Raw genomic sequence first — 26,227 nt, 5'->3', positions numbered from 1 at the left:
GGTTTGGCGACTGTGTGCTATGAACCACAGATTGAAAGATATGGAAGTGTATTTAGAACTAGGCTAAAGATATGAAATTGGGATTGTCCTGGAAATCCTGTGATGGGTAATCTCGATTTCTTGGTCCTCTGCTTAACGTGCCATGCCTTCCTTAAGCCTTGCCTAAATTATCTCACCTGGTCTGAGCCCTCTACTGATTTTGACCCTTGTCCCTCTGAATCAGACTGCCTCTTATCCCAGCTAGCTGTTACGACCATCTGAAAATATCACTGTCCCAGGTACATAGTAAAGGGCCCAGCGACTATGGGATATTATGACAGACTAATGGATGGTCAGATGGGTGAGAACCAGTGTGGTTTAGGGGAATGTGCACTGGGTTTGGCCCCAGACAGACACATGGATTTGAATCGTGATTCCTGTGCTTATTTAATGTGTATACTTGGATAACTCTTGTTATCTCGCTGAGCCTCAGTTTATTCATTTGTAAAACTGACTAGTACCTCATTGCAAGTGGTTATAAGGATCTGGAATAGTAAATGTAAAGTGCTCAACCCACCGTGGCTGCTTTATTATGATTATTGATCTTTACCTTTTGAGGGAAGTAAACAAAATAACATCCTCATTCGAGGAAACTGGGGCACATTTTCTACACAGGTACCTTCCTTGCTTCCTCCCTAATCTTTAGTTTGTTTCCCTAGGAAGCTGGCTTTAAAAAGAAAACTGCACCCCACCCCCAAAAAAGAAAAGAAAACTGCCTTCCCATCCTGCCCCCCACCAAGCTCATGCCTCCACACCACAGGACCTCTAGATTCAACACAGGCCAGTGCCTTTGGTCGGGCCACCCCGCTTTCCCGACCGCCTGTAGACCAACCAGTAGACTGAATGATCCATAGCTCATTTGACTTTCCAGCAAACCTCCTGACCTGTGACCTCTTTGCTTTCTTCCCTCATCGAGGTGTGCTCTGGGTTGAGAATAGGTCAACTCTTTGTCTTTTCCTTGGGACACAGTGACCCTGTGCTTGCATGTGGGGGGTAGAGGAGAGGAGGAGTCGGAGGAGCTTCTTCTGAAGCTCCACATTGTGTGGGGATGACCTGGAGCTGGGATCACTGCCCTTCTTGCTTCACCAACTCCAGCTGCTCGCCAGCCGTCTTTGACACGCGCCTGGCCCAGCTTAGGCCTCAGCTCACACCACAGGTTTCCTCCCTCTTTCCTAAACAATGTGATGACCCAAAGCCCCTCCGGCCACTGAGAGCAGAAAGCCAATCGATGTAACTGTCCTCCTGTGCATTGTGACACCCCACTGTCCTGAAAGCAGGAGCTCATCAAGGTCCTTGTGAGCCAACTTCCTACGTGTGCTCCCACATCTAATCTAATTACAAACCTGATCGGCAAGTTAAAACTTGCCTGGTGGGGGCTGTTGCTCCAAAGGGAGTTCTGTGAGTCCCAGGAGCTGCTTCTTAGGGACCACCCTCCCGTTCTTTTCCTCAGCTTTGTTTGGGAACTGCCTGGTAGAGGGCAGGAAGGGCCTAGTGCTCAGGAGAGGAAGATGGAAGTTTTCCACAGCTAAGCTGCCTGCAGCCCAGTTCGGACCCTCAGGTGGGGGAAGGCTGGCCAGGGCTGAGACCGTTGTGTTCCACCTTTCTCCCCCATTTCTCACCAAATAAAATAATTATTTCATTTATTCATTCTTCATTTTTTCATACAGTCATTCAGAAAGCATCTGTTGACCACTTATTGTGATCCAAGGCACCGGGCAAGGAGCTGGGAAAGAAGGTTGAGACATGGCTCTTGCCCCGTGATCTACTGGGAAAGGCAAGTAAAAGTAGACAGGCAATCACGATATAACATGGTGAGGGTCACCTTCCACAGGAGTAGGTACCGGATTCTGTGCAAAGAGGGTGTGGACCTGGGCTGGGAGTCAGAGAAGCCTCAGTTGAGTTGGTGACTATGTCACTGAGGAGCCCTGAAGGTGAATGAGCACTAACCAGTTGAACCAGTAGGAGGGCCCTATGTGATGGCCTTTGGTGTACTTCGGGGAATTCGTTGTTTTCACTGGGTCCTTAATTCTTCAGCCCCCAAGATCACTAGATCAGCATGGGAATTAGAGTTCTGCAATTGAGAGACTCCCTGAAGGAATAAATTTTTAGAACAGATGGTCACGTTCAATTAATGAATAATAGTAGGTGGCAGGGAATCAACCCCTTTTTAAAAATCATCTATTCATCATGTTGCTGCACGTGTATCCAGCCTGTTGCTTCTGACTGCTGCATCATGTTTCATAGCATGTGTTTACCACATTTAACTTACCTGTTCCTCCAGTAATGGACACTTGATTGCCGGCAACTCCCCACTGCCACAAAATATGTGGTGAACATCTCCCATGTTGCCCTCTGTAGACCTGTGTAAGAATCTCTCTGAGATACATATCCTGAGGAGCAAAGTGCTGGGCCATAGGGTAAGGTACTTTAACATGACAAATATTACAAGACTGGCTTCCAGAATGGCTGCATCAGTCTGTCCCCTGGCAGTGCATGAAGAATCTGAGATCCCCATGTCTTCACCAACACTGGACATTTTTCAGCTTTCTCACTTTTTGCCAGTGTGTTAACTTGAAGTTCAATCTCATATTTTTAAATTAATTAATTAATTTACAGTAAGTCCTTGTTGGTTATCTCTTTTTTTTCTTTTCTTTTTTTTTTTTTTTTTTGCGGTACACGGGCCTCTCACTGTTGTGGCCTCTCCCATTGCGGAGCACAGGCTCCGGACGCGCAGGCTCAGCGGCCATGGCTCACGGGCCCAGCCACTCCGCAGCATGTGGGATCTTCCCAGACCGGGGCACGAACCCGTGTACCCTGCATCGGCAGGCGGACTCTCAACCACTGTGCCACCAGGGAAGCCCGGTTATCTCTTTTAAATATAGCAGTGTGTGCATGTCAATCCCAAATTCCCAATAAAATGCTATCTCATTTTTAAAAATTTTCCTTTCTCTAATCACACACTAGCTTGAGGATCTCTTCATATACTTAATCATCTTTGTTTGTTTTTTTCCTCCTCTGGGCATTAACTGTTCGTATCCTTGCCTCATTTTTCTGTTGGGCTTCCTGATCCTAGCCTTGTTGCTAAAAGTTGAGTTGAGGCGAAGTGCTTATACAGACTGTTAGCTACCTGGGAGTCAACACAGGGAAGTGAGAGGCCATGTAGCAGAGTGATAAGGACATGGGCTTGGTAGCCAGACTGCCCTGGTTTGAATCCCACCTCTGCTCCTTACAGCTGAGTGACCTTAGACAAGTTACTTATCCCTCAGTTTCTGTTTAACCTCCCTCATAGGATTGTTGTGAAGATTAGATGTTAGTATATATAAAGTATTTAAAATAGTGCCTAGCATGTAGGAAGTATATACAAATGCTAGCTCTTATTATTAGACTGCTATCTTCCTCCTACTTAGCCCTACTGTACCCTTGAGAAAATAGATACTTGTATCAGCAGGCAGTAAAATAAGCAGAAAGAAAACAGCTCTCAGCCTAGGCTCAGAGCTCACCACTCCTACTCACATGTGTAACTCTTACCAAGGTCTCAGGCTCTGGACCTGCGTTCTGCTCCCTACCTAAGGCCAATCTTTAAGACCTGACCATTTCTGATTAGCCAGATTTCCAGGCCTGCAGTGCCCCCCATCCCTGGCCTGGCTAGCTCTGCCCTATTGCTGCTTCTCTGCCAACCTGTCAGCTGGATACTATCCCTCACAACCTTCACCTTCAGTATTCACAAAGCCCAGTCTTTTTGGTGAGTCATCTCACTTGGGCAGAGATAAGACCAGAGTAGATTCTGATGGACACACAGGAAGGCAAGTACTGCTACCAGAGCCAAGTCACTAAAGGCCAACTCTAAACCTCCATCCTCCTGGGCTGTAGACATTCTCTGACTCTCCAGATTAGTATTGGAAGTAGGGTATCTGGAGATTATCTCTCGCCTTTGAGGTTGATACTGACATTGGTAGGCATATCTTTCCATACACCACCAGAGGCCAAGTCCTGAGGTGGCTGGGAGAATTGCTGATGTTTGTAAGCCTTTGTCCAGTGAGAACCTCTGGAGTAGTCAGCATAGTTCCTTTGAGTGTGTTATAGAAAAACATAAGTGAGTGGGATGGTGTACTCTGTCCCCTTTAACCCAGCTATTAAGACCATGAAGGCCTAGCCCATACACTTCACTGCCCATTTAGCATCAGCTACTCCAGTTTAAGATAGTGATACCTAAACCCAAACCTCCCAAGTGACAGCCAGTATGCCAACGCCAGAACAGAGGGGCAGCTCTAGTTGTCCTTTGGTGGATCACCTCGGATAGCAGTACCTGCCTCCCTTTGTGCCGTCAGATCCTATAGTCCCCTTGTCAGCCAGGTGGGCCAACTCACCATCTTGTGTACGTCACCTTCTCCCAGATACAGTTCTGAATTGGGGGATTTGTTTCTGCTTCAGCAAAAAATGTCAAAGAGTCAGAAATCTCTTCATTTGCCAAGTCTCCTCACTGCTGCCCTTGGTGTCTGCTTCTTTTGCCTTGTCTTGACCTCTGATACCAGTGTGTTTCTTGGTTTCTGGTTGCTTACTTGTTTTGCGGTCTGCTGTTTCCCTCTGCCTCTAGTCCTTGACATCTGACCTGGGTTTTTACTCTCTGCCTCACGTCTCTGCTGCCTGGTCTCTGGCCCTTGGCTCTGTTTTGACTATGAACTTCTTGACACTCCCTGGGCCTGGCCTGCTGCTAAGCCTGTTCTCACCAGCCTTGCCTTAGCTTTCTCTTACCTGGCTAGCCTCGTACTCTGTTTCTGCCCTCCTACATCCCATTGATCCACGAAGTTCTTTTCATCATCAGAGCTAACCATAGTCGTGTAGTCCTTTAGCCTGATCTGGGCTGGCTTCTCCAAAAGGCCTGATCACTGTGGAACTCTGGGTTAGATGCTTTTTAAGTATGAGGTAGCTCTTGGGCAAAAAAAGCTTACTAGCTATGTGGCAAGGTGTTTGGTGCCACTCTTGGCCACTGAGCAGCCACAGTTCCTTTAGTCCTAGGTATACCCCACAGTGGGGCTGCTGCCTTTTGAGTTAATTAAAAGTGAAAGGAATCTTCTCCACAATTGCAGAATGAGTCACTAGCTTTGATGCTCACCCTCTTTGTCCTCCAAGTTTGTGAAGTGAATTGCCCATTCCTTTTGATTGGGTTAGCAGCCCCAGGGCTTAGCCTAGTCACTTTCCTCTCCCCATCCTGCCAGACCACTGTCTGCCCTTTGGGGCGAAGGGCAGCATACTTGGTTGCTTGGACACGTCTTGCAGCCTGCAAATTGGACAGATGGAATCAATACTCAGGAACCTGGAGAGGCCCAGGTAGCACAGTTAGTGACACTAGCTGCCTGGAGGGACAGCTTGCCATGGGAGGGGGTGTGATTGAATGGTGATTGGACACAGCAGCTGAGGATTAACCAAATTATGTCCCTTTGAGTTTAGATCGACAAACCCTTCTCACTTAGATTTTAAAACAAGCCAACTTGTGCAGAATATAGAAGAGCTGCCTTTTTTTTTTTAACATCTTTATTGGAGTATAATTGCCTTACATTGTTGTGTTAGTTTCTGCTGTATCACAAAGTGAATCAGCCTTACGTATACATATATCCCCATATCCCCTCCCTCTTGCGTCTCCCTCCCACCCCTCTAGGTGGTCACAAAGCACCGAGCTGATCTCCCTGTGCTGTGCTATGCGGCTGCTTCCCACTAGCTATCTATTTTACATTTGGTAGTGTATATATGTCCATGCCACTCTCTCACTTTGTCCCAGCTTACCCTTCCCCCTCCCTGTGTCCTCAAGTCCATTCTCTATGTCTGTGTCTTTATTCCTGTCCTGCCCCTAGGTTCTTCAGAACCTTTTTTTTTTTTAGATTCCATATATATGTGTTAGCATACGGTATTTGTTTTTCTCTTTCTGACTTACTTCACTCTGTATGACAGACTCTAGGTCCATCCACCTCACTACAAATAACTCAGTTTCATTTCCTTTTATGGCTGAGTAATATTCCATTGTATATATGTGCCACGTCTTCTTTATCCATTCATCTGTCAATGGACTTTTTGGTTGCTTCCACATCCTGGCTATTGTAAATAGTGGTGCAATGAACATTGTGGTACATGACTAGAAGAGCTGCCTTCTTTTTCTTTTTTTTTTTTTTTTTTGCGGTACGTGGGCCTCTCACTGTTGTGGCCTCTCCCATTGCAGAGCACAGGCTCCGGACGCGCAGGCTCAGCGTCCATGGCTCACGGGCCCAGCTGCTCCGTGGCATGTGGGATCTTCCCAGACCGGGGCACAAACCCGTGTCCCCTGCATCGGCAGGCAGACTCTCAACCACTGCGCCACCAGGGAAGCCCAAGAGCTGCCTTCTTAACACAGGGCTATGCCAACATGAGTCCTGGGGGTGATTAGGTATAGATTTAGAGCCCACTTCAGCCCAGATTTGTGTTATTGTCACTAAGATTATATGGACACAGAGAAGAGAGTTCATATTTGTGGATCTCCTTTGATGTGCCAGGCACTGTGGAGTTTTACATACTTATAACCTACAAGGGAGGCATCATTATCTGTTATTCCAGTAAGGAAATGGAGTCCCAGAGGTAAAGTAACTTGTCCAAGATCACAGTCAGTAAATGATAGAGCTTTGATTTGAACCCAGGTCTCCCTATACTTGTTATAAAATGTCATGCTGTCTTCCCAATTTGTGTCTTAGTTCAAACTTCTCTTGACTTTCCCACAGCCCAGCTACAGGGTCAGGTACATAGTAATGATGACTAATGTTCTTTGAGCACTTACTATATGTCAGGCACTGTACAAGCACATTACATACACTAACAGAGTCATATGAGCTAGATACTCCTTTTTTTTTTTTTTTTTAATTTGGGGGTGCTGCATACCATAACCTTCTTTAGGAGCATCACAGTACTCATTAGCATTTATGTATGTATGTATGTATGTATTTATTTGGGCAGGCTGTGTTGGGTCTCCGTTGCTGTGCACGGGTTTTCTCTAGTTGCAGCAAGTGGGAGCTACTCTTCGTTGTGGCGCACGGTCTTCTCATTGCAGTGGCTTCTCTTGTTGTGGAGCACAGGCTCCAGGCGTGCGGACTTCAGTAGTTGTGGCTTGCAGGCTCCAGAGCACAGGCTCAGTAGTTGTGGTGCATGGGCCCAGTTGCTCCGTGGCATGTGGGATCTTCCCGGACCAGGGCTCGAACCCGTGTCCCCTACACCAGCAGGCGGGTTCTCAACTACTGCGCCACCAGGGAAGTCTGAGCTACATACTCTTAATATCCCTGATAATTATGATTGCAAAATGATTTTCTAATTTCATCATTTGTTCTACGTGTATTATTTGTCATTTTACAGTAAAGAAGAGCTTTCCTTTCTCTCCCATTGACTTATTCACTTATTTTCAATACGGACTCTTGGAATCTTAGTGTACCCAATGGGTGATAATCCATTAATGTCTTTATTCATGTTGATGCTCATATTGTCTCCGATTTTAAAGCCAGCATTCTTAACCTCTGTACCATACTACATCCCTCTCTATCAGATATTTTTCTCACTGCCTGCAGTTAGTTTGCCCATCTCTAACAGCCTTTTTGAACCCTCTTAATTTTTAATCTTCTGGCAAGCAGGAAGACTAATGCCAATCTTAATCCAAATTATGTGTAAACTACGAGCAAATAGTCTCCAAGTGAAACCTGACAGACTCTGCTGTGAGTTAAATATCTGAGTTTTAGACATGGATTTTAAGTGCTTAGAGACCCTTCTTATTTCTCTTTGGGATCGTAATTCATATCCTAGATAAATTACCTGTAAAAGGTAATTCTTAAGATCCTTTTAGGTAAGGGGAATAGACACAGGAGGCTCACTTGACCATGTTAAATCAGATGTAGAAGAACCTCATCTATGTGGGAGATAGATTATGGTTCTTTGACTTACCTATGAGGACTGTGTGTTTGTGTGCATGGGAGTTATTGAAATTCATTCATCCATTCAGCAAATAATTGGGCAGGTCTTGTGCCTGTTGAAGGTTATGAAACTCAAACCAATTGATACAGGGAAAACCAACAATACTGCTGGCTACAGATATTGAAAAACTAACAAAGGAGAGAAACTAAAATTGTAGGTTGGCTTTTTAATATTTATGATAGAGTGATTTTTAAATTTTTATTTATTTTTATTTTTGGCTGGGCCACAAGGCTTCCAGAATCTTAGTTCCCCAACCAGGGATTGAACCCAGGCCCTGACGGTGAAAGTACCAAGTCCTAACCACTGGACCACCAGCGAATTCCCTAGAGTAATTTTTTTAAATGCTTGCCATTTATGCCTTCAAAAGCATTAATAGTTTTGAAGGCCAGTGAGCAAAAGATGAACATGCTAAGAGAAAAATAGGCAAAGGACATTATGCCTGAAAATAAAAACAAAATTGATAATTGTGACTCATGAAAAAAGAAACACAACTGATTGCTAAACATTTTTTTTAAGTCCAACCTCACTAGTAATCAAGGAAATGCAAGTTGAAACAGCAGTGTGATTCCATTTTCTGTGTCCAGATTAACACATAATGAAAAAGCTTTGGTGAAAGGAAGGCACAGCGGTTACTCTCATCCTTCTTCCTTTGATAGTAAAAATAAAAATCGGTACAATCTTTCTGAAAGGTAATTTAGTAACATTTATCAGAAGCCTTTAAAATGCTTATACTTTTGATCTAGAAATTCATCTCTTAGGAATTTATTCAAAGGAAATAGAGATTGTTATTGAAATATTAAAAATAATCTAATTGTTTTACCATTGGGGATTAGCTAAATATAGACTAGCCTTTTAGTAGAATACTGTGCAGTCATTAAAAACAATGTGATAGATATTTAAGACATGGAAGGGGTAAGGTATGTGTGTGTTTATGGAGAGTTTATATATGATCCAATTTTTGGTAAATAAAAATGTGCATACATTGAAAAAACTGGAAAGATATTATATATTCTAAAACATTTTTTTCTTTTTGATTAGCTATATCTTCTGAGTTTTTTTTATAGTGAACACGAACCTTTTTTTATTAGGGAAAAAAAGGAAAGTATTAGCAGGAACATTACATGATAGAAGGGAAGCTAACATATATGGAGCATTCCTGGGTCAGGCACTGTACTTGGTGCTATATAAATTCACCTAATTTAACCTCACTGTGGAGGCTCCTGCCTCTTGTCCTACTCCCTCCAGTCCATTCTCACACAGCTATAGGAGTGATTCTTCTAATAGCAAAGATTTGGAAGGAAACACACCAAACTATAAATAGTGGTTACTCTTAGAATTTAGATTAAGGAGATGGCTATAAGGGAAGACTTTCATTTTTCAATTTAATATTTCTATATGATTTGCATTTTTTAAATGTATATATCTTGAAGTGGGGAGGAAAAGCATGTGTTGCCACGTCACTTCCCTTTTAATCCCTTCAGTGACTTGTCTCATTCCCCACTTTTCTTCCCCTTACACCCTCTACTCCAATTCTACCTTCTTTTTTTTTTTATTTTTTTTATTTTTATTTTTTGGCTGCGTTGGGTCTTCGTTGCTGCGTGTGGGCTTTCTCTAGTTGCGGCGAGCAGGGGACTATTCTTTTTTTTTTTTTTTTTTTTTTGCGCGGTACGCAGGCTTCTCACCGCTGCGGCCTCTTCCGTCATGGAGCACAGGCTCCGAACGCGCAGGCTCAGCAGCCATGGCTCACAGGCCCAGCCACTCCGTGGCATGTGGGATCCTCCAGGACCAGGGCATGAACCCACGTCCCCTGCATTGGCAGGCGGACTCCTATCCACTGCGCCACCAGGGAAGTCCATGGGGGCTACTCTTTATTGCAGTGCACAGGCTTCTTATTGCAGTGGCTTCTCTTGTTGCAGAGCACAGGCTCTAGGCGTGCAGGCTCAGTAGTTGTGGCTCACGGGCTCTAGAGCTCAGGCTCAGTAGTTTTGGCGCACGGGCTTAGTTGCTCCATGGAATGTGGGATCTTCCTGGACCAGGGATGGAACCTGCATCGGCAGGCGGATTCTTAACCACTGCGCCACCAGGGAAATCCCCAATTCTGCTTTCTTTAGGTGAAGCTTCGTGCTCTTTTGCCTCCAAGATTTGTAAATGCATTGGGTCCTCCCACTTCACCAACCCAGCTCTGGCTTCTCAGCCTTCCAAGTCTTTAATACCTTAAATACTACGTCCTCTGGGAGGCCTTTCTTGATCCCCTCCCTTGGTTTCCCACCATACATGGTACTTCTCCCATCGTAGCCTTTATCACACTTCGCTGTAATTTTATGCTAAATTGTTGTCCTTCCCAGAAGAGACTGTAAGCTCCTTGAGGGCATGGACACTAGCACCTAGAACAGTGACTAGAACATAGTAAGCATTTGATAAGTAATTGATGAATAAACACTTCGTATTTTATAGTCGTGGACACTGAGCCTTAGAGAGGCGTTAGATAACGGGTCCAGAGCCTCTCAGCCAGTAAAGTTTCAGAGCCAACTTTCCTACCCTTGTCTTTGATGCTCATAAAGTTCATGTTCTCTCCACTGTACCACTCACATGAGCAGAGGCAGATCCAGTCCCCAAACATGCCTCAGAATCTGAGTGTCTACTTCCTGGGCCTTTCCTATTTTTGACACTTGGTGTCTTTTTGATTTCTTCCAGTGTGGTGCAGGTCCTGCTTGCAGCTGGTGCTGACCCAAACCTCGGGGATGATTTCAGCAGTGTTTACAAGACTGCCAAGGAGCAGGGAATCCATTCTTTGGAAGGTAAGTGTGGGCTACCCTGCTGTTCTGAGATCTCTCCTCCCTGTGGCTTCCAGGCAGCCGTGCTCTGTGCCAGCTCTACCAGCAACTCAGGTTGAGAGCCTGCAAGTACCTCCTCCTCTAGGAACTCATGGAGAGCACAAAAGACTTGGAACAGATGCCCTTCACAGTCCCCTCTGGCTCTATAATTTATGTCACTTCAAGTCTTGGGGAATAAAATAGAGGCCCAATTTCATAACTGGGTGGGGGGAGGGGTAGAAGAACCTTTTAACTGGTGTTCTCCCAAAAGTGCCTCAATCTGTGGAGTCTCAGATGAGTGGACAGTGGAGCAGGTTTCCATAAAATAATTAAGGCAACTGTGTGGAATGTGGATTTATTCTTCCTCTACTTTCTGCAGACTTACCCTGTCCCAGCCCTGCCCCAGAACTAGAAAGCAGCCTCACTGGTTTCCTCAGCCTCAGAAGTCCCTCAACTGTTTTTTTCCCCTCTTCTATGTGAAATACAATCCTCTCTCTGGACTGGCCCCTCAACTTATTGAATGACCCAGGACAAAGAGTGGGCCTTGTCTGTGCTTGTAAAATGGGGTGGTCATCAGTGCCTCCCTGGGGTGTTGTGTGCGTGGTTGCTTGGACTTCTCAGAGGAAGGAGGCGGTGTGCACCTACCAGGGCTTGGTCACGTGTCCGTTGAAGGGTACCTGGGCAAGTTAGTCCCTTATTGCCTCTGGTGAGTTTTTCAAAAGTGGGGTTGAGAAGAGGGTAGGTTGCTTTGACTGCAGACAGAGATGAATACTTTACGTTTGAGCTTTGCTTGTCCATATTGACTCTGCTGCCCGCCCATTATCCTGGATCACTCACAGAGGCTGAGATTCCCCTCACTTTCCAGCAGCAGGGCAGATGAGCAGTAGCTACTTTAGGGTTGGCAGTAATGCCAGGAGGACAGACAGCCTTGCTGATTGCCTAAGGGTCAGAACATTGACCTGAGGGAAGGTTCAGCAGAGGGAAGCAGTGTGCTCAGCCCTCAGAGCTGTCAGCAAGGCTACCAGACTGACATGGGTGTGGTAGCCTAGGGCAGAGGTGTCACTGCTGCCCCAGCAAGGTTTCTCAAATCAGCAGTGTGAGAGAAATGTCAAGAGCATCAGAGCATTGCTACCCAGTTGCAGTGTGAAGTTGCCCTCCCCCTGCCTCTCCATCTCTCTGAACCTGCTCCTTGTATCAAGCTCGCTTGCTGTGACTAGATCCTCCATGGAACCTTTGCTGCAACCTGCCCTCAGCTGCTCTTTTGAATGTTCTCTAAATCTTGGCCCTTTATGTGGTTATTTGAACTCTGATCTGCTCATAAGTCTTTTCTTTCCTCATCAGCTGACAGTTCCATGTTCAGGCCTTGACCTATGCCTCCTTGGATTCCCCACTGAGCTGGGGGAATCTTGTTCACTTTGTTTCCAACAGAGGAGAATTTCATGAGTACCAAACTTGCCCTATATGTGCAGCCTGATGTGTGGGGACTCAGCTTATAGGCTGTCCTCTCCTCACTCAGACATAGCATTGCCACCCTTAGCTCTGTCTTCTATTCAGGTGCTCTCACCAAAAAGCAAGGAGGAGCATTTGCTGAGAGGGCAGGGCCAGGTAGAAGGGAAGGGATTATTTGAGTGCCTTCTTATCTGTTCTTGGGATCCCAACAGGGTCCAGTAAGCTTTTTTTTTTTTTTTTTTTGTGGTACACGGGCCTGTCACCGCTGCGGCCTCTCCCGTTGCGGAGCACAGGCTCCGGACGCGCAGGCTCAGCGGCCACGGCCCACTGGCCCAGCCGCTCCGCAGCACGTGGGATCCTCCCGGACCGGGGTACAAACCCGCGTCCCCTGCATTGGCAGGCAGACTCTCAACCACTGCGCCAGCAGGGAAGCCCCAGTAAGCATTTCTGATTTCACAGAATCTCAGAACTGTGCAGCCGTCTAATCCAGCCTCTGCTGTCACACCAGTCCCCACCCATGCCTTTCACGTTTTGTACCTTTGTGTTCTAATAGTTCAGCTTTCCAGGTTGATGCTCATATTCAACATTCTAGATCAGTGGTCAGCAAAGTTTTCCTGGAAAGTGCCAGATAGTAAACATCTTAAGTTTGTGGGCCATTGGTCTTAGCTGTGACTACTCAGCTTGGCCACTGTAGCGTAGAACACAATACACAAATGAGAGTATGTGGATGTGTTCCAGTAAAACTTTATTTACAGATATTGGCAGCAGGCTGGATTTGGCCCATAGGCTGTAGTTTGCCAACCATGTTTTAGATATTTCCTTTTTTCTTTCTTTCCTTCCTTCTTCCCTCCCTCCCTCCCTTCCTCCCTCCTTCCCTCCCTTCCTTGCTTCCTTTCCATTTCTTTGCCTGTTTTCGTCAACCTCCTCTGAATTTTTTTTAACTTTTGCCAGCCAGCCTATATGCTAGGTAGCTAGGTAGGTAGACAACAAAAATATTGGAATAGGCTAGCATATCTCTCATGAAATAAAGATAAAAATATTAACTATATCTTCTTATTTTATATGATCTGCAAAGTTAGCAAATAGGCTTTCTGTGGATTCATTTACTTATTCAGCAATAATTTTACAAGATTTTATTGATCACACTCCTATCTAGCAGGCACTGATCTAGGTACTGGTGAGTTAGACAGACAAGATCCCTGCCATCATGTACTTCATGTGCTAGTCTTTGATTAAAATGTTTACAGGACTCTATTAAGTACAGAGCCCTGGAGCTCATGATCAGGACAATTTAGAAGCATTACTCAACAGTCACAGTTGTAGATCCACCAAACTTCATTCTTTTCTAGCCTCCATTTCTTCATCCTGTCCACAAAATTTTAAGAGATTTTCTCTGATTTATTGCTGAAATAAAAACATGTTTAACATTTGTCTTAATTTGTTGCTCAGTAATCCTTTCCCAAAAGGATATTAGGTTATTCTGGCATGGTTTTGTCTTATCCTTAGCGAACCCATACTGGTACCCAGTAATCACCTAAGTGTTTCAGAACCATTAAAAATAAATTTTAGATTGAAATAATAAATTTTATCAACAATCATTGATAAACTCACTGCTCTGTGGCTTGTGAGATCTAACTCTCTCTGTAGCTTTTTCTCTTTTTTGAATTTCAGACTACCTTTGCTGGCCACAGTTTTCTGGCAGCTCATCTGATTTTCCCTGGTGTATCAGTGTGGATGTACTCTGCTCTCTGACTTCATGCGCTCTGCTTTCTGACTTCGGGCCTGGAGAGTGACAATTCTTTAAAATCATCTCAGGGTTCTCCTCTCCTTACCAGTCTAAGCCTTTAACTCCTTCTTAAACATATTTTTCTTTCCTTTTTCCATTTAAAGATACCTCATTCATTTATCCATTCAACCAGTATTTATTGATTGCCCACTGTATGCAAGTCACTGTACCCAGCTCGGGGTCATTCTCACTGATGAAGTAGACAGAAACAAAAGAATCCTGTGGTTCTTTTTTTTCTTTGGATTGGACTGACTTTTTCATGGGAAGCTACCTGACCTGGAATGTGTGAGGAGGTTAAGTAGAAGACGAGGTACAAGCGCCTTGTCCAGAGTGTGTCTAGGCAAATTCACAGGAAAGTCACAAGCTCAGCAAGGTTCTTCAAAACACAAGCAAAGCATAAAGTCAGTGACAAAGTCCATCAAGTTCACTAAATTTCTAATAGATATTTCTGTGGAGCTCAGCCTGTGCTCAGTACTGAAGGGAAGAGTGAGTTGTAGTTTGTGTCTTTGGCAAGACCTCCCTAAACCCCCATAATATATCCCTTGTCTACCTTATCAGTATTATGTGAAGATGAAGAGGTAAAGTATGTGATGTGTGAATTGTAAAGTACTCTACGGTTGTAATTGCTTATTAGTTTTGTTTATTTATAATTGAGCATGCACTTCCTGAGTGTCAGGCACTCTGCCACATGCTGGGAATAAATAAATAAAAATGGATATATATGATCTAGCCCCTCAATATATATGATCTGCTCCCAGTCAAGTAAGAAGACAGACCTATGAACAGGCACCACAGTGCAGAATGATAAATGCAAAGGTTGATAGATGTGCAAAGGATATAGGTAGCACTGGTATAGGCAGTGATGCCCTCTACCTGAAGGCAGACTGATATCTGGGAAGTGTCACAGGGTAAGTGACTTTGAACTGGGTCTTAAGGATGAGTCAGAGACTGCCAGACAGACTAAGAGGGGTGGACTTTCCAGGTAGAAGGGATAACACATGCAGAGATATGGGATAGGTGACAGCCACTGGAATCATCTGCCACAGTACTGAGAACAGCAAGAAGTAAGACCAGAGAGGGAGGCAGGGTTCTATGTGGGAAGGACCCTGAAAGGCAATTCTAAGGAGCTCATAGTGTTTTCTGAAGGCCATCAAAGGGTTTTAAGTAGGAGAATGCTCAGTTTACATTAGCATTTTAGACGGACCATTCTTATGGGGTGGGGATGAATTGGAGAAGAGAGATTAGCAATGATTTTTGATGTTTGGGGGATGATGGATCCCTTTGAGAATTGGATGAGAAGTCATACTCCTCTCCCTCAAAATGCATTTCTTGTTTCTGGGGATTTCTAAAAGAAATCTTTGGGAATGGAGAGAATAGGTATTAGAAAAATATTAGGAGGAGGTGGAGTATTCAGTGGAATGTGGGAATTGATGGAAAAGGAGGCGCCCATCTGTCACCTCGGGTTCTGCTTTGGGTGAACTGTTAGATGAGTGGGTCTGTAGTTCAAAGAAGTCTGGCAGCATTTGCTTTGTAGTTAAAACAATGAATGTGACTGAAACTGCCTAAGGAAAAGAGTTAAAGGGAAGGGATAGGAGGACAAGTCCTTCACTCAGGAAGCATTTAAGGTGTGGGGAGGAAAGAGGATCCAGGCAAGGAGACCAAAAGGTATCAGAGAAGTTTCTCTCAGAGAGGCTCTATATCCGTTCTGCCTGCTCAGAATGGGCACAGCCTAGAGAGGAAAGAAACCTCTTTGCTGAGACTTGGCTATCGGTTGCCCCATTCCTAGTGAAACCCTTCTGTTTGACATTTGGCATTGCTCTAGCAAGAAGCCTGCTCAACTGGCACATTACAGTGTCTTCAGCTCTTGTCGAGGTTGGTGTTTCTGGGTAGAGAGCAGGTCTGCTGGTGCAGGTGATGTGGGGATGCTTGGCCTTATTGGCCTAACTGTTCTGTCCATTCTCTCCAGTTCTCAGAATGGCATCTTTAGAGGCACAGCAGTATCCTGGAGAAAGGTCAGCCTTCAGTGCCAGGAAGTAATGGGTCCTCTAAGCTCTGTCACCAGCTGTGTGATCTTAAGCAAGTGGCTTAAGGTCCTTGAATTTAGGTTTTCTCATCTGTAACATAGGGATAACAATACCCATCTTAAAGGGTTGTTTGGATGACTAGAAATAAATACATGTAAAGCACAGTAGCATGTGATGAAGAATTTCTGTACAGAGTTGGGTCTTGGATCAGTGTAAGGCAGGAAACCTGCCTTGGAGGTACTGAGCAACTCACCACTCAAGGGGCACTAACAGAGGTTGGCTGTCCGCCCATCAGGGATTTTGTAAAGGGTCATTAGATTATATAGCCTCCAGGGTTCCTGTCAGCCATGTGATTTCTAAGGTTCTAGAAACTTTAGGCTCATCGTCAGAGCAAGTAATGTACTTAGAAGAAGTAGGATTTGAGCTGGGCTTTGGAGAGTGAAGAGGAGGGGTAAAAAAAGAAAAGATTTTCTTAGCAGGGAGCACAGCTTGAGCAAGGCACTTAGAGGGGACACATGGAGGGGAGCTTAAGAGATCACTGCTGCTTCTCTACCAACTCACTCCCTGATCTTGACCACATTCCATTCAGTGCCTTGAGCCCCACCCATGCCCACTCCAGGAGAGTTCCACTTGTGGCTGGCTGATGGGTGGTGGGCCCCAATCCTCAGGTGGAGGAGGCAGTAGATTAGACATAACAGTAAACAAGTCACCCAGTCAGGGATGCTGCTGGCTGCTTGTAAGTAACTGTTATAAACATTGGGTGTCTGGGGCTGTCAGAAATGCAAGTGAGCACTCTGAGCTCCTCCCACATAGACAATTAAAGCAATAAAACACGGCAGAAACGTGGCCAGAGCAGGCTATAAATCACCTTCTCTTCTCAGCTCCAAGTGGCGGCTGTATAAAGATGAGTTGTGCAGAAGCTGGGTTGGCACAGGGCCCTTCTGGGGGTAGAGGGCCTGGCTTGCCTGGCTGAATCTGCCAAGGCCAACCCCACCAGCCCAGGTGGCCCTCTTCCCACAGCTCCAGGGGCTGCAGGTCCTGACCTGCTCCAGCTGACTTCCCCATCTCTGTGTCTTCAGATGGGGGACAGGATGATGCAAGCTGGTACATCACAAACCAGTGGACAAGTGCCCTGGAGTTCAGGAGATGGCTAGGAGTCCCCGCCAGTGGTAATGGAACTGCTCTCTATAAAATTTCTCCGTCTCCCCAGGACATGCTAAGGAGTAGTCTTACCCTAGCTCATCTGTTCACTATAAGTTAACACCTAGCACCCACTGCATGTCCAGACCTACCCAGGCAAAGCAGAGAGAATCTGCGCCCTTGGAGACCAACTCATATGGGAGTAATAAGGCTCCCAAGGACGTAAGAATCACCTAGAGAGCTTGTTAAAACACAGATTCCTGCCACACCCCAACTCCCAAGATTCTGATTCAGTATGTCTGGGGTGGGACCTGATATTTTTCATTTCTGCATTTCTAACAGGCTCCCACCCTTGAGTAGACGATCTAGGCTACTTGTGCTTGAACTGCTTTAAAAAAACTCATCTGGACCTTCTCCTCCCTGGAAGAGACCTTTTTTTTTGCCACTTTAAGTTTCATTCCTAGAGCGTCTGTGTGCTTAAGCCATGGTATTATGGGTGTACAGAACACTTAGTAGCTATGACACCTGGAACAATTTTCTGTACCTCTCAGAGGCTGCATCTCCTTATTTGTAAAATAAAGGTTATTGGGAGAGTTAGGGATAGTATATTTATCCCTAGCCTAAAACCTAGAACATAGAAGGAATTCCATTAATGTAAATTTCTATTTTTATATCATCATCTTTGTCCTCATCATACTCCTATAAAACTTCATTCAGAGTCTCTGTCACAGCCTTCCAAATGCTTTTCAGTGGTAGCAAGCTGTTATCTGCAAAGAACCAAACATTATCTCAGAGTCCAAGGAATGGCTTGGCCATCACCTAACTGTGTGACCTTGGGCAGTTCTCTTTAGCTCTCCAAGCCTTGATTTTCTCATCTGTAGAGAATAATACTTTTTATACCATAGGCTTATTATAAAGATCAAATTGAAGTACTTATGAAATATTTGAGAAAATACAAGGTATCATGCACATATAAGGTATCAGCAAGAATCATAATTAATAACAATAAAGATGGATGACATGACCAAGACAGTGTTTGACAGGGTCCAGTCAGAGGTGCAGATAACAAGGGCTATCAGAGCTCAGAGAAGAGAATCTCTGGCTGAAACATCAGGAAGTAAAATGGTATTTGAGCCTCAAAGTATAAGAAGGTTTTATGGAAGGGCCTGCAACTAAGTGTGAATTGGGTGTGATCAGAGAAGGGGTATGTTATGTCCAAAATATTCAGGGGTGGAAAACAGAAAAAACATATTTCAGGGCAGCAAGTAAACTTGTTAGGGTGAAGCATCTGTACAGCAGAAGATTCATGTTAGAGAGTAATGAGCAGTAAAGGTGCTGCTTTAAAGAGAGTAGACTGGGGCCAAATCAAGATTCTTGGACCTTATCCTTTAGGCAGAGAGGAGTCTTGAAGGTCCTAGAGGAGAAGGTACTGCAGGAACTGATTCCTTCCAGAGTAGAGAAGCAGGGGGAAGTGATAATAATAATAGTAAGATGATGATGATGACGATAGCTGCAGCAGCAGGTTATGTTTATTGATACTTACTGTGTGCTCACAGCAACCCTGTGATGTAGGCACTGAAGGAAACTGAGGCAGAGAGATGATGCCAAGTGCCAGCAGAACTGTCTCCTGCCCTTGTAGGAACCCAGCAACCATATCAGCCTGTATGTGCCCCACACTTAGCTCAGAACCTCTGACTTGTCCGAAGTCTTGGAAGGCTTGGAGATCTGCCAGGCCAAAAGCTGTTTGGGCAAGCTATTATTTTTAATAATGTCCCTGCCTCTTCCTCATCATTGTCAGAGCCTTGTCACACCTTCAGTGCCAGTGGTTCTACATGTCATTTCTCAGCAGTGTCAGCCACTACAGAGTCACTAGGATGGACAATGCACTGTCTATCCATCAGGCCTTTTGGTCAACTTCAAGATTAAGTGTAGCAGCCAGTTAGGTTAATTGTTTCCATCCTTTTAGCCCTCCAAATCTATATATACATTTAACTAGGAGAGGGAGATAGACTAGTTGACATGTTTTATTAAAAAGAATAAGTTCGATACATTTATAAAAATAAGAAAAAAGTGGGATGGGGTGTCAAAGAACTAGTCTTATGATTTTTAACTGATTTACATATTTTGTGTATAAATATTTTTCATCAAAAGTTCCAAATCAGGGGTGGGTCCCACACACCACACAAAATATATTAGAGACATTTATATGGATAGCAGGAAGGGAGACAGAGGGCTGAAATTTTCCAGGCACCCAGTGATTGATGGGGGCTGAGGCTCCCCCTGACGCTTTATTGAGTTTCCGATGATTATCTCTCACTGAGACATTTTTTACAGATGACGGTCGAGCTGTCACAATGGACCATGGGGGAAAAAAACCCAACAATAATAACACTTTAATCTTTTTACTGCACTGCTCCCTAGTATCTCAGATTCATCTTCCCTGACGCACGCAGTTCATTATTCTGCCCCTCCCTGGATGGGAAATAAAGGAAAATAAATATATATGTAGACACACTTACCCACATACATACACACACACAGAGTATATATAAGAGACCACCCCAGAACCAGAGAGGGGCAGAATTTATTGTTCTTTTTGCAAGTGTTGAGGTTTATTAGTAGAGATGCTGGGTTGGCTTGGAATTGGCTATTAATTACAGCATTTTGTATTTGTTTTTTATTGCGGGTTTTTAACATCTTAAAGAAAAGGCAGAGGAGAGGCAAGCAGGTGTAGAGATGGGGAGCACAGAGGGACCAAGTTTGGCCAACCAAGTAGCATAGCTTGCTGAGAGGCAGAGAGGTCAGACTCCTTCCTCTTGTTGCCAGCCCTGCCCAGAGGATCCCTGGACCTGAAAGAATACTGCTTTGGTTAGGATCAGGGTGGGGGCAGGGGAGTAGGAGAAGGTGAGATCAGGGTAATTATAGGACAGATCAAAGGGACTCTAGATACCTGTGAGCATGTTATTCCCCTGAGAGTTAGGAGAGATGGGAAGTAGTGGAAGTTCACAGACTGTTGATGGGTCTGTAGATAACAGAGTAAAAGATAACAGAACAAGTAACAGATTCTTAAGAGTTTGCCCAGCTCTTTGATTTTGATGGTGTGCAGGTGAGACATGGGCTCTGGAAAGCTGTACCTGGGTCTGTGTTCAGAGGAGGGTCCTGGGCCAGAGAGGATGCCACACTGACTGTCTAGGGCCACAGGCAGGGTGAACAACCTATCATCTTAAGGTTCCAGGCCAACCTTCCTGCTCTTCCACTTCTCTTTCTTGGAGTGAGAGAAGATGGACTTGGGATCCCAATGGGAAGGCTGCCCTTGATGTGCCTCCAATAGAGTAAGTGCTAGCCCAGTCTTCTCTTTAATTCATCAAACCTTTCTGAGCTCCTACTACAGAAAGTGCCAGTGCTCATGCTACACTATAATAAGGCATAATAAGGTGAGCCAGGGTCCTGTTCTTAAGGAGAAACCTTCCAGTCTATGGGCAGAGAGCATGGTGTTTGTGAGAACTATTTTTAAGCAGGGTCTAACCCTCCAGCCATAGGCCAGCCTAGATGACCGTTCTCTGCATGAAGGTTAAAGAGATCTATAAGACACAGTATCTGTCCTTCAAGAACCTGTTTTCTGCTTGGAGAGACAAGCGTAACATCCATTCACTAAAGAAGTATTTATGGAACACCTGCGATGCTCAAGAGTGTATGCATGAAGCAATCTGAGAACACAAAAGACTATGTAAGAGAAAATGTTAACTAATTTGATGTGGACTAGACAGTACTAGAATGCAGAGAGGAAAGGGAGATCGGTGAAAACCAGACTTCTTGAGTTGTAAAGAATGGGTAAAACATAGATAAATAAAAGGAAGAAATAGTGAAGCCATGATATCACATAGAGAAGAGAGTAAAAGCCTTGGAGTTGAACAGACTAGCTCAGTCATTGACTACCAGTATGACCTGAAACAAGCTACATAACCTCTCTAAGTGCCAGCTGCTTCATTTAGTAAATAAGAATAATAACAGCCCCATATGATTCTTTCAAGAAAAATAATTGTAAAGTTCCTTGCACAGTACCTGGCACATGGTAAGTGCTCAGTAAATGGAGGCCATTATTTTCTTATTACTTCAAGAGTTTTATATATATATGTGTGTGTGTGTGTGTGTGTATTAATATGTATATAAATATATTTTTAAATATATTTTTAAATTTTTTGCTGCATTGCATGGCATGTGAGATCATAGTTCCTGAACCAGGGATCGAACCCATGCCCCCTGCAGTGGAAGCACAGAATCTCAACCACTGGACCCCCAGTGGTTTCTGGTTGGAGAGACAAGCGTAACATCCATTCACTAAAGAACTTCACTCTTGGGAAGTCCCCCAAGAGTTATATATTTATGTAAGACTCTTAGTCCTGGGATATTAGCCTTTGGAACTCACCTGTGACCCTTCACTGAGTATGAAATGGGCTTCCTTCAGTGAGCCTGACATATTCTTCAGTATTAGTGTAAGAGGTGATTCTGGCCGTGGTTAGAGTGGCATCAAGAAGAGGAAAGGGCACAATAATAAATTTATTACCATTTATTGCATCCTTACTACGTCAGGCAATGTGCTCAGTTCTTTACATTTTTTAATGTAATAGTTCTATTGAGATTTAATTTACATACTATACAGTTTACTCATTTAAAGTGCATAATTCAGTGGTTTATAGTGTATTCACAAGATTTGTGCCACCATCACCACAATCAATTTTAGAACATTTTCATCACCCTATAAAGAAACCCCGTACCCATTATCAGTCATTCTCCACGTCTCTCAACTCTCCCTAGCTCTAGACAACCACTAATCTACTTTCTGTTTCCATAGGTTTGCCCATTCTGGACACTTCATATAAATGGAATCATACAACATGTGACCTTTTGTGGCTGAATTCTTTTTGACTTAGCATGTTTTCAGGGTTCATTCAAGTTGTAGCACGTATCAGTACTTCATTCCTTTTTCTTAGCTGAATAATATTCCATTGGTGGCTATACTACATTTAGTTTATCCGTTCATCAATTGAGGGCCATTTCAGTTGTTTCAACTTTTGCTATCATGAATAATGCTGCTGTGAATGTTTGTGTACAAGTTTTTGTGTGAACATAATGTTTTCAGTTTTCTTGGGTTTATATCTAGGAATAGAATTGCTGGGTCATATAGTAACTCTATGTTTAACCTTTTGAGGAACTACCAGACTGTTTTCCAAAGAGGCTGCATCATTTTACATTCCCACTAGCCATGTATGAGGGTTCCAGGTTCTCTGCATCCTCATCAACACGTATTATTGCCTGTCTTTTTCACTTTAGCCATCCTAGTGGATGTGAAGTGGTATCTCATTGTGGTTTTGATTTGCATTTGATGGCTAATGATGTTGAGCATCTTTTCATATGCTTTTAGGCCATTATGTGTCTTCTTTGGAGAAATATCTACTCAGATTCTTTGTCCATTTTTTAATTGGATTTGCCATTGAATCTTGTGAGATAGGTGATGATATCTATCTTACAGATGAGAAAACATTCTCAGAGATGTTAATTTGATCAAGGTCATACAGTGAGTTTTGCTTACCAGTCTGACTGGCTCTGACCTTTATGCTCTTCCTAATACACAGTGCTGCCTACTGAGGATTCATGGTAGGATCACCAGGGTCATCTCATGGAGGGGGGTCTCTCCAGCAGGAAGGAAGGAGTTGGAAGTCTATTTGGAGACATTAGGACCGGGTAGGAGAGCCTCTGAAAGTCAAACAGAGGAATATGGATATATTACAGGTTCCAGGACAGCGGAGGACATGTTAATTTAAAAATCGCCATTTCCTAGATGCAGCCATTTCCTGTGCCCTTCACTGTATCACATCATTTCAATTTTCACAACAACCCGATTCAAAGATATTAATGCTTCCATTTTACCAGTGAGCAATTTGAAGCTCAGAGGGATGAAATAATTTTCTAGAGTCACCAGGATTAGAATCCAGGTCTTTCCACCTCAATACTCTGAACTCTTTTCTTTCAGAGATACTTGGTAAAAGATAGATTCTTTTGATGTTATTTGCAGCATTTATAAGATCTTGAGGGCAGAGCCTGTTCATATTGCCATGGCCCAGCCCATGGAAAGTACATAACACTTTGCTGGATAAACAAGGAAAAAGACTAGAGTATATGGTATAGAAGGACCTAATTCCAGTTAGATTTTGGCAGGGAGAGGAGGTTTGAGTTAGATATTGGATGTCTCCAGTATCCCAAGACTTGGTGTCCTGGGGGCTTTGCTCTAACTTTCTAAACATGGGCCTTGGGAAGAACATTCTGGTGCCTAGACATCCTTGGCTTCCCTAGAGCAGGATCAGGCATTTGGAAGTGGGATGGGTTTGGCCAGCCTTGCATCTTTCTTGTGTTCATGACAAGATTAGAATGGGAAGGACCCTCAGAGACCAGACCCTCAGAGACTAGTCCAGTGCTGCTCAGAGTTTTCTGTGAGGAGCAACACAAAGGGCTTTTTCAACTGTGCATTCCCAGGCCCTGCCTATTGAATCTAAATTGCTGAAGCGAGGGCCCAAGAATCAATTGTTTATTTGTTTTTTTCCTTACAAGTTACCCATGTGATTCTGTTGCCACTAAAGTTTAAGAGCCACTGATGTGAAAAAACTCCTCTACTTTAAAAATAGGGGATCTGAGGGGCTTCCCTGGTGGTGCAGTGGTTGAGAGTCCACCTGCCAATGCAGGGGACACGGGTTCGTGTCCCAGTCCGGGAAGATCCCACATGCCGCAGAGCGGCTGGGCCCGTGAGCCATGGCCACTGAGCCTGCGCGTCCGGAGCCTGTGCTCCGCAACGGGAGAGGCCACAACAGTGAGAGGCCCGCATACCACACACACACACACAAAAAAAAATAGGGGATCTGGGACATGGAGGGATTGAGATACATGTCAAGTTTAGTGAAAGCCATTTTTGAACCCAGTTCACTTTTCTCCTGGTCTGTTTTGCTGTTCCCCATGCTGCTTAATTCATCAATAAAAACCATTGCCTGCGCATAGCTTTCAGGATAGAGTCCAAACCCCTCTCAGGATCAGGCCTCTGCCTGCCTGGGCAACCTCATCTGTGCCCACTGCTCCACCTGCCTTCACTCAGCATTCCAAGTTTTCTGAAGGACTCCCAGTTTCTTGTATGGGCAGGTAATGCAGCCTTCACCCTCTGTCCTTTGCAAGCACCACTTCCTTTCCTGGAACACTCTTCTCCACCTCATCTTCCAGATAGTTTTTCTGGGAGATTCCTCCCCAAGCCACATGACACGCGCCCTGTCTTTGCTGCCATCGGACAGTTTGCACACATGCCTTTCATAGCACTCACTGTGCTGAGGTGCTCAGTAGTGGTGTGCTCCAGGGCAGGGGGTGAATGAAGGCTCCTGTGTGCTCATTGCTGAAGCTGCATGAAATACTGAAGTGATGCTGGGTGAGATACATACAGAAAATGTTATGAACTAGTTTCTGTCATCCATGAGGAAATTAGGGAGTCAGAAGGGAAATTTTAACACAAGAAAGTATTATAAGAGCCATTATAAGACAATCAATAAGTAAGTGGTAAATGGATACACACAATCAACATGATAGGCATCCAGGGCAGAGCAGGGAGGAAAGGACTTCCTAGAAGAGGAGGCCTTGAATTGGGTTTAAAGAACAGTTAGGATTTGGAGAGGAAGGAGGGTCCTCCAGGCTGTGGAAGGAAATGAAGAGCCTTGCCCTCCCCAGAGATGGTCTCTTGGTGACCCAGCACAGAGAGTCTCCCTCTTGCCCCATCCCCTGGCTGAAGATAAACACAAAAGGCAGAGCCAACAGTGCCCGCAGAAGTTGAGGCAGCTTGCCGATGTTGGCAGTAGGAATAAGGATTTAATGAGGTGGTAGATACACAACACCTTGTGGGGAGGGAGCTGTGAGCCCAGAGGCTTCTTCCTGGAGACTCTTGGTAAGAATTTAGCTTAGTCCCTGAGCTTCAAGCCAGGTCCGCTGATGCTGGGGTATGTGAGGCTTGAGCCTGTGGGCACTGGCGAAGCTGTGCAATATGGAGGATGGAGCCAAGCGGGCTCAGGACCTAGTCCTGGTCCACCACCAATTAGCAATCCAAGTTGCGCAGGCCATCCAACCTCTTTACCTCGGTCTCCTCCTCTGTTCAATAGAATAATATTTGACCTATCTGTCCTAGGTTGACCTGGGGTAAGGAAACAATTGCATTGAAGCGCTCTCTAAACCGTAAAGTGCTGCACAAATGTAAGAGGTTATCCTTGTGTTTGTCAGGTTAGTCCTAAAGGTTCCCTCTCATGGAGACATGCTCATGTTTTTAAAGGCACTGCTACACACTCCATGACATTAGATGGAATAAGTTCCTGGGCGTGGCGGGTAGAGGCTGAGCCTGAGGGAGAGACTTTTAGCTTGGGTTACCTTTCCTCCACACAAGGCAATGATAATAAAGCTTTTGTTATCTGGAGACCACCCATTTTGCCTCACATGCCTTTTTTCAGTCTCCTCCAATAGCCTTAGCAATATGAGGACAGAAGCCATGTCTGATTCACTTCTGCATCCGCAGTGCCTACCCCAGGGGAGAAAACAGCATTACTAAATGTTTGTGGTAATGTTTTTAAAAATCTGTTATCAGAATTTATTCTCATAATACTTAAATATTTAGTATTCCTTAAATCATTGCTTGTCATGCCCATTTTACAGATAGAAGAACTTAGTAAGTGGCAGAGCTAAGATTCAGGACTGTGTGACTCGTTTACCTTAAATTACTCTTTCTTATTGCTGGAGGCAGTGGTTTGTTTTGTTTTGTTTAGTTTTGTTCTGCAGTTTCAGCAGTGCTGAGTAGTGGCCAGGCTGTAGGAAGGGCTTTGGGGACAACTTTCACCTCTGCTAACTCCTTGGCACTGCTAAGTGCAGGGAATCCTGCACAGTGTACGTCAGGTGCACACCTGCCACGGCACCCAGACTGACCCTGG

The 26,227-nt window shown here is 44.5% G+C and overlaps 1 protein-coding gene across 1 annotated transcript in view; it reads left to right on the top strand.

The window, feature by feature from the left end:
• The window catches only part of CLPB (ClpB family mitochondrial disaggregase), a 147,932-nt gene that overhangs the window by 46,069 nt on the left and 75,636 nt on the right, over window positions 1–26,227 (top strand). Inside the window, exon 4 of the mRNA XM_081240489.1 lies at window positions 10,711–10,814. Within this exon, the coding sequence (XP_081096615.1) occupies window positions 10,711–10,814 (104 nt within the window). The remainder of the gene's footprint in view (window positions 1–10,710; window positions 10,815–26,227) is intronic.

Source organism: Mesoplodon bidens, assembly GCF_964165515.1.
Source record: "Mesoplodon bidens genome assembly, chromosome: 7".
NCBI classification, from domain to species: domain Eukaryota; kingdom Metazoa; phylum Chordata; class Mammalia; order Artiodactyla; family Ziphiidae; genus Mesoplodon; species Mesoplodon bidens.
Note: the sequence above shows the minus strand (reverse complement) of the source record. Positions and strands in the feature narration are given on the sequence as shown.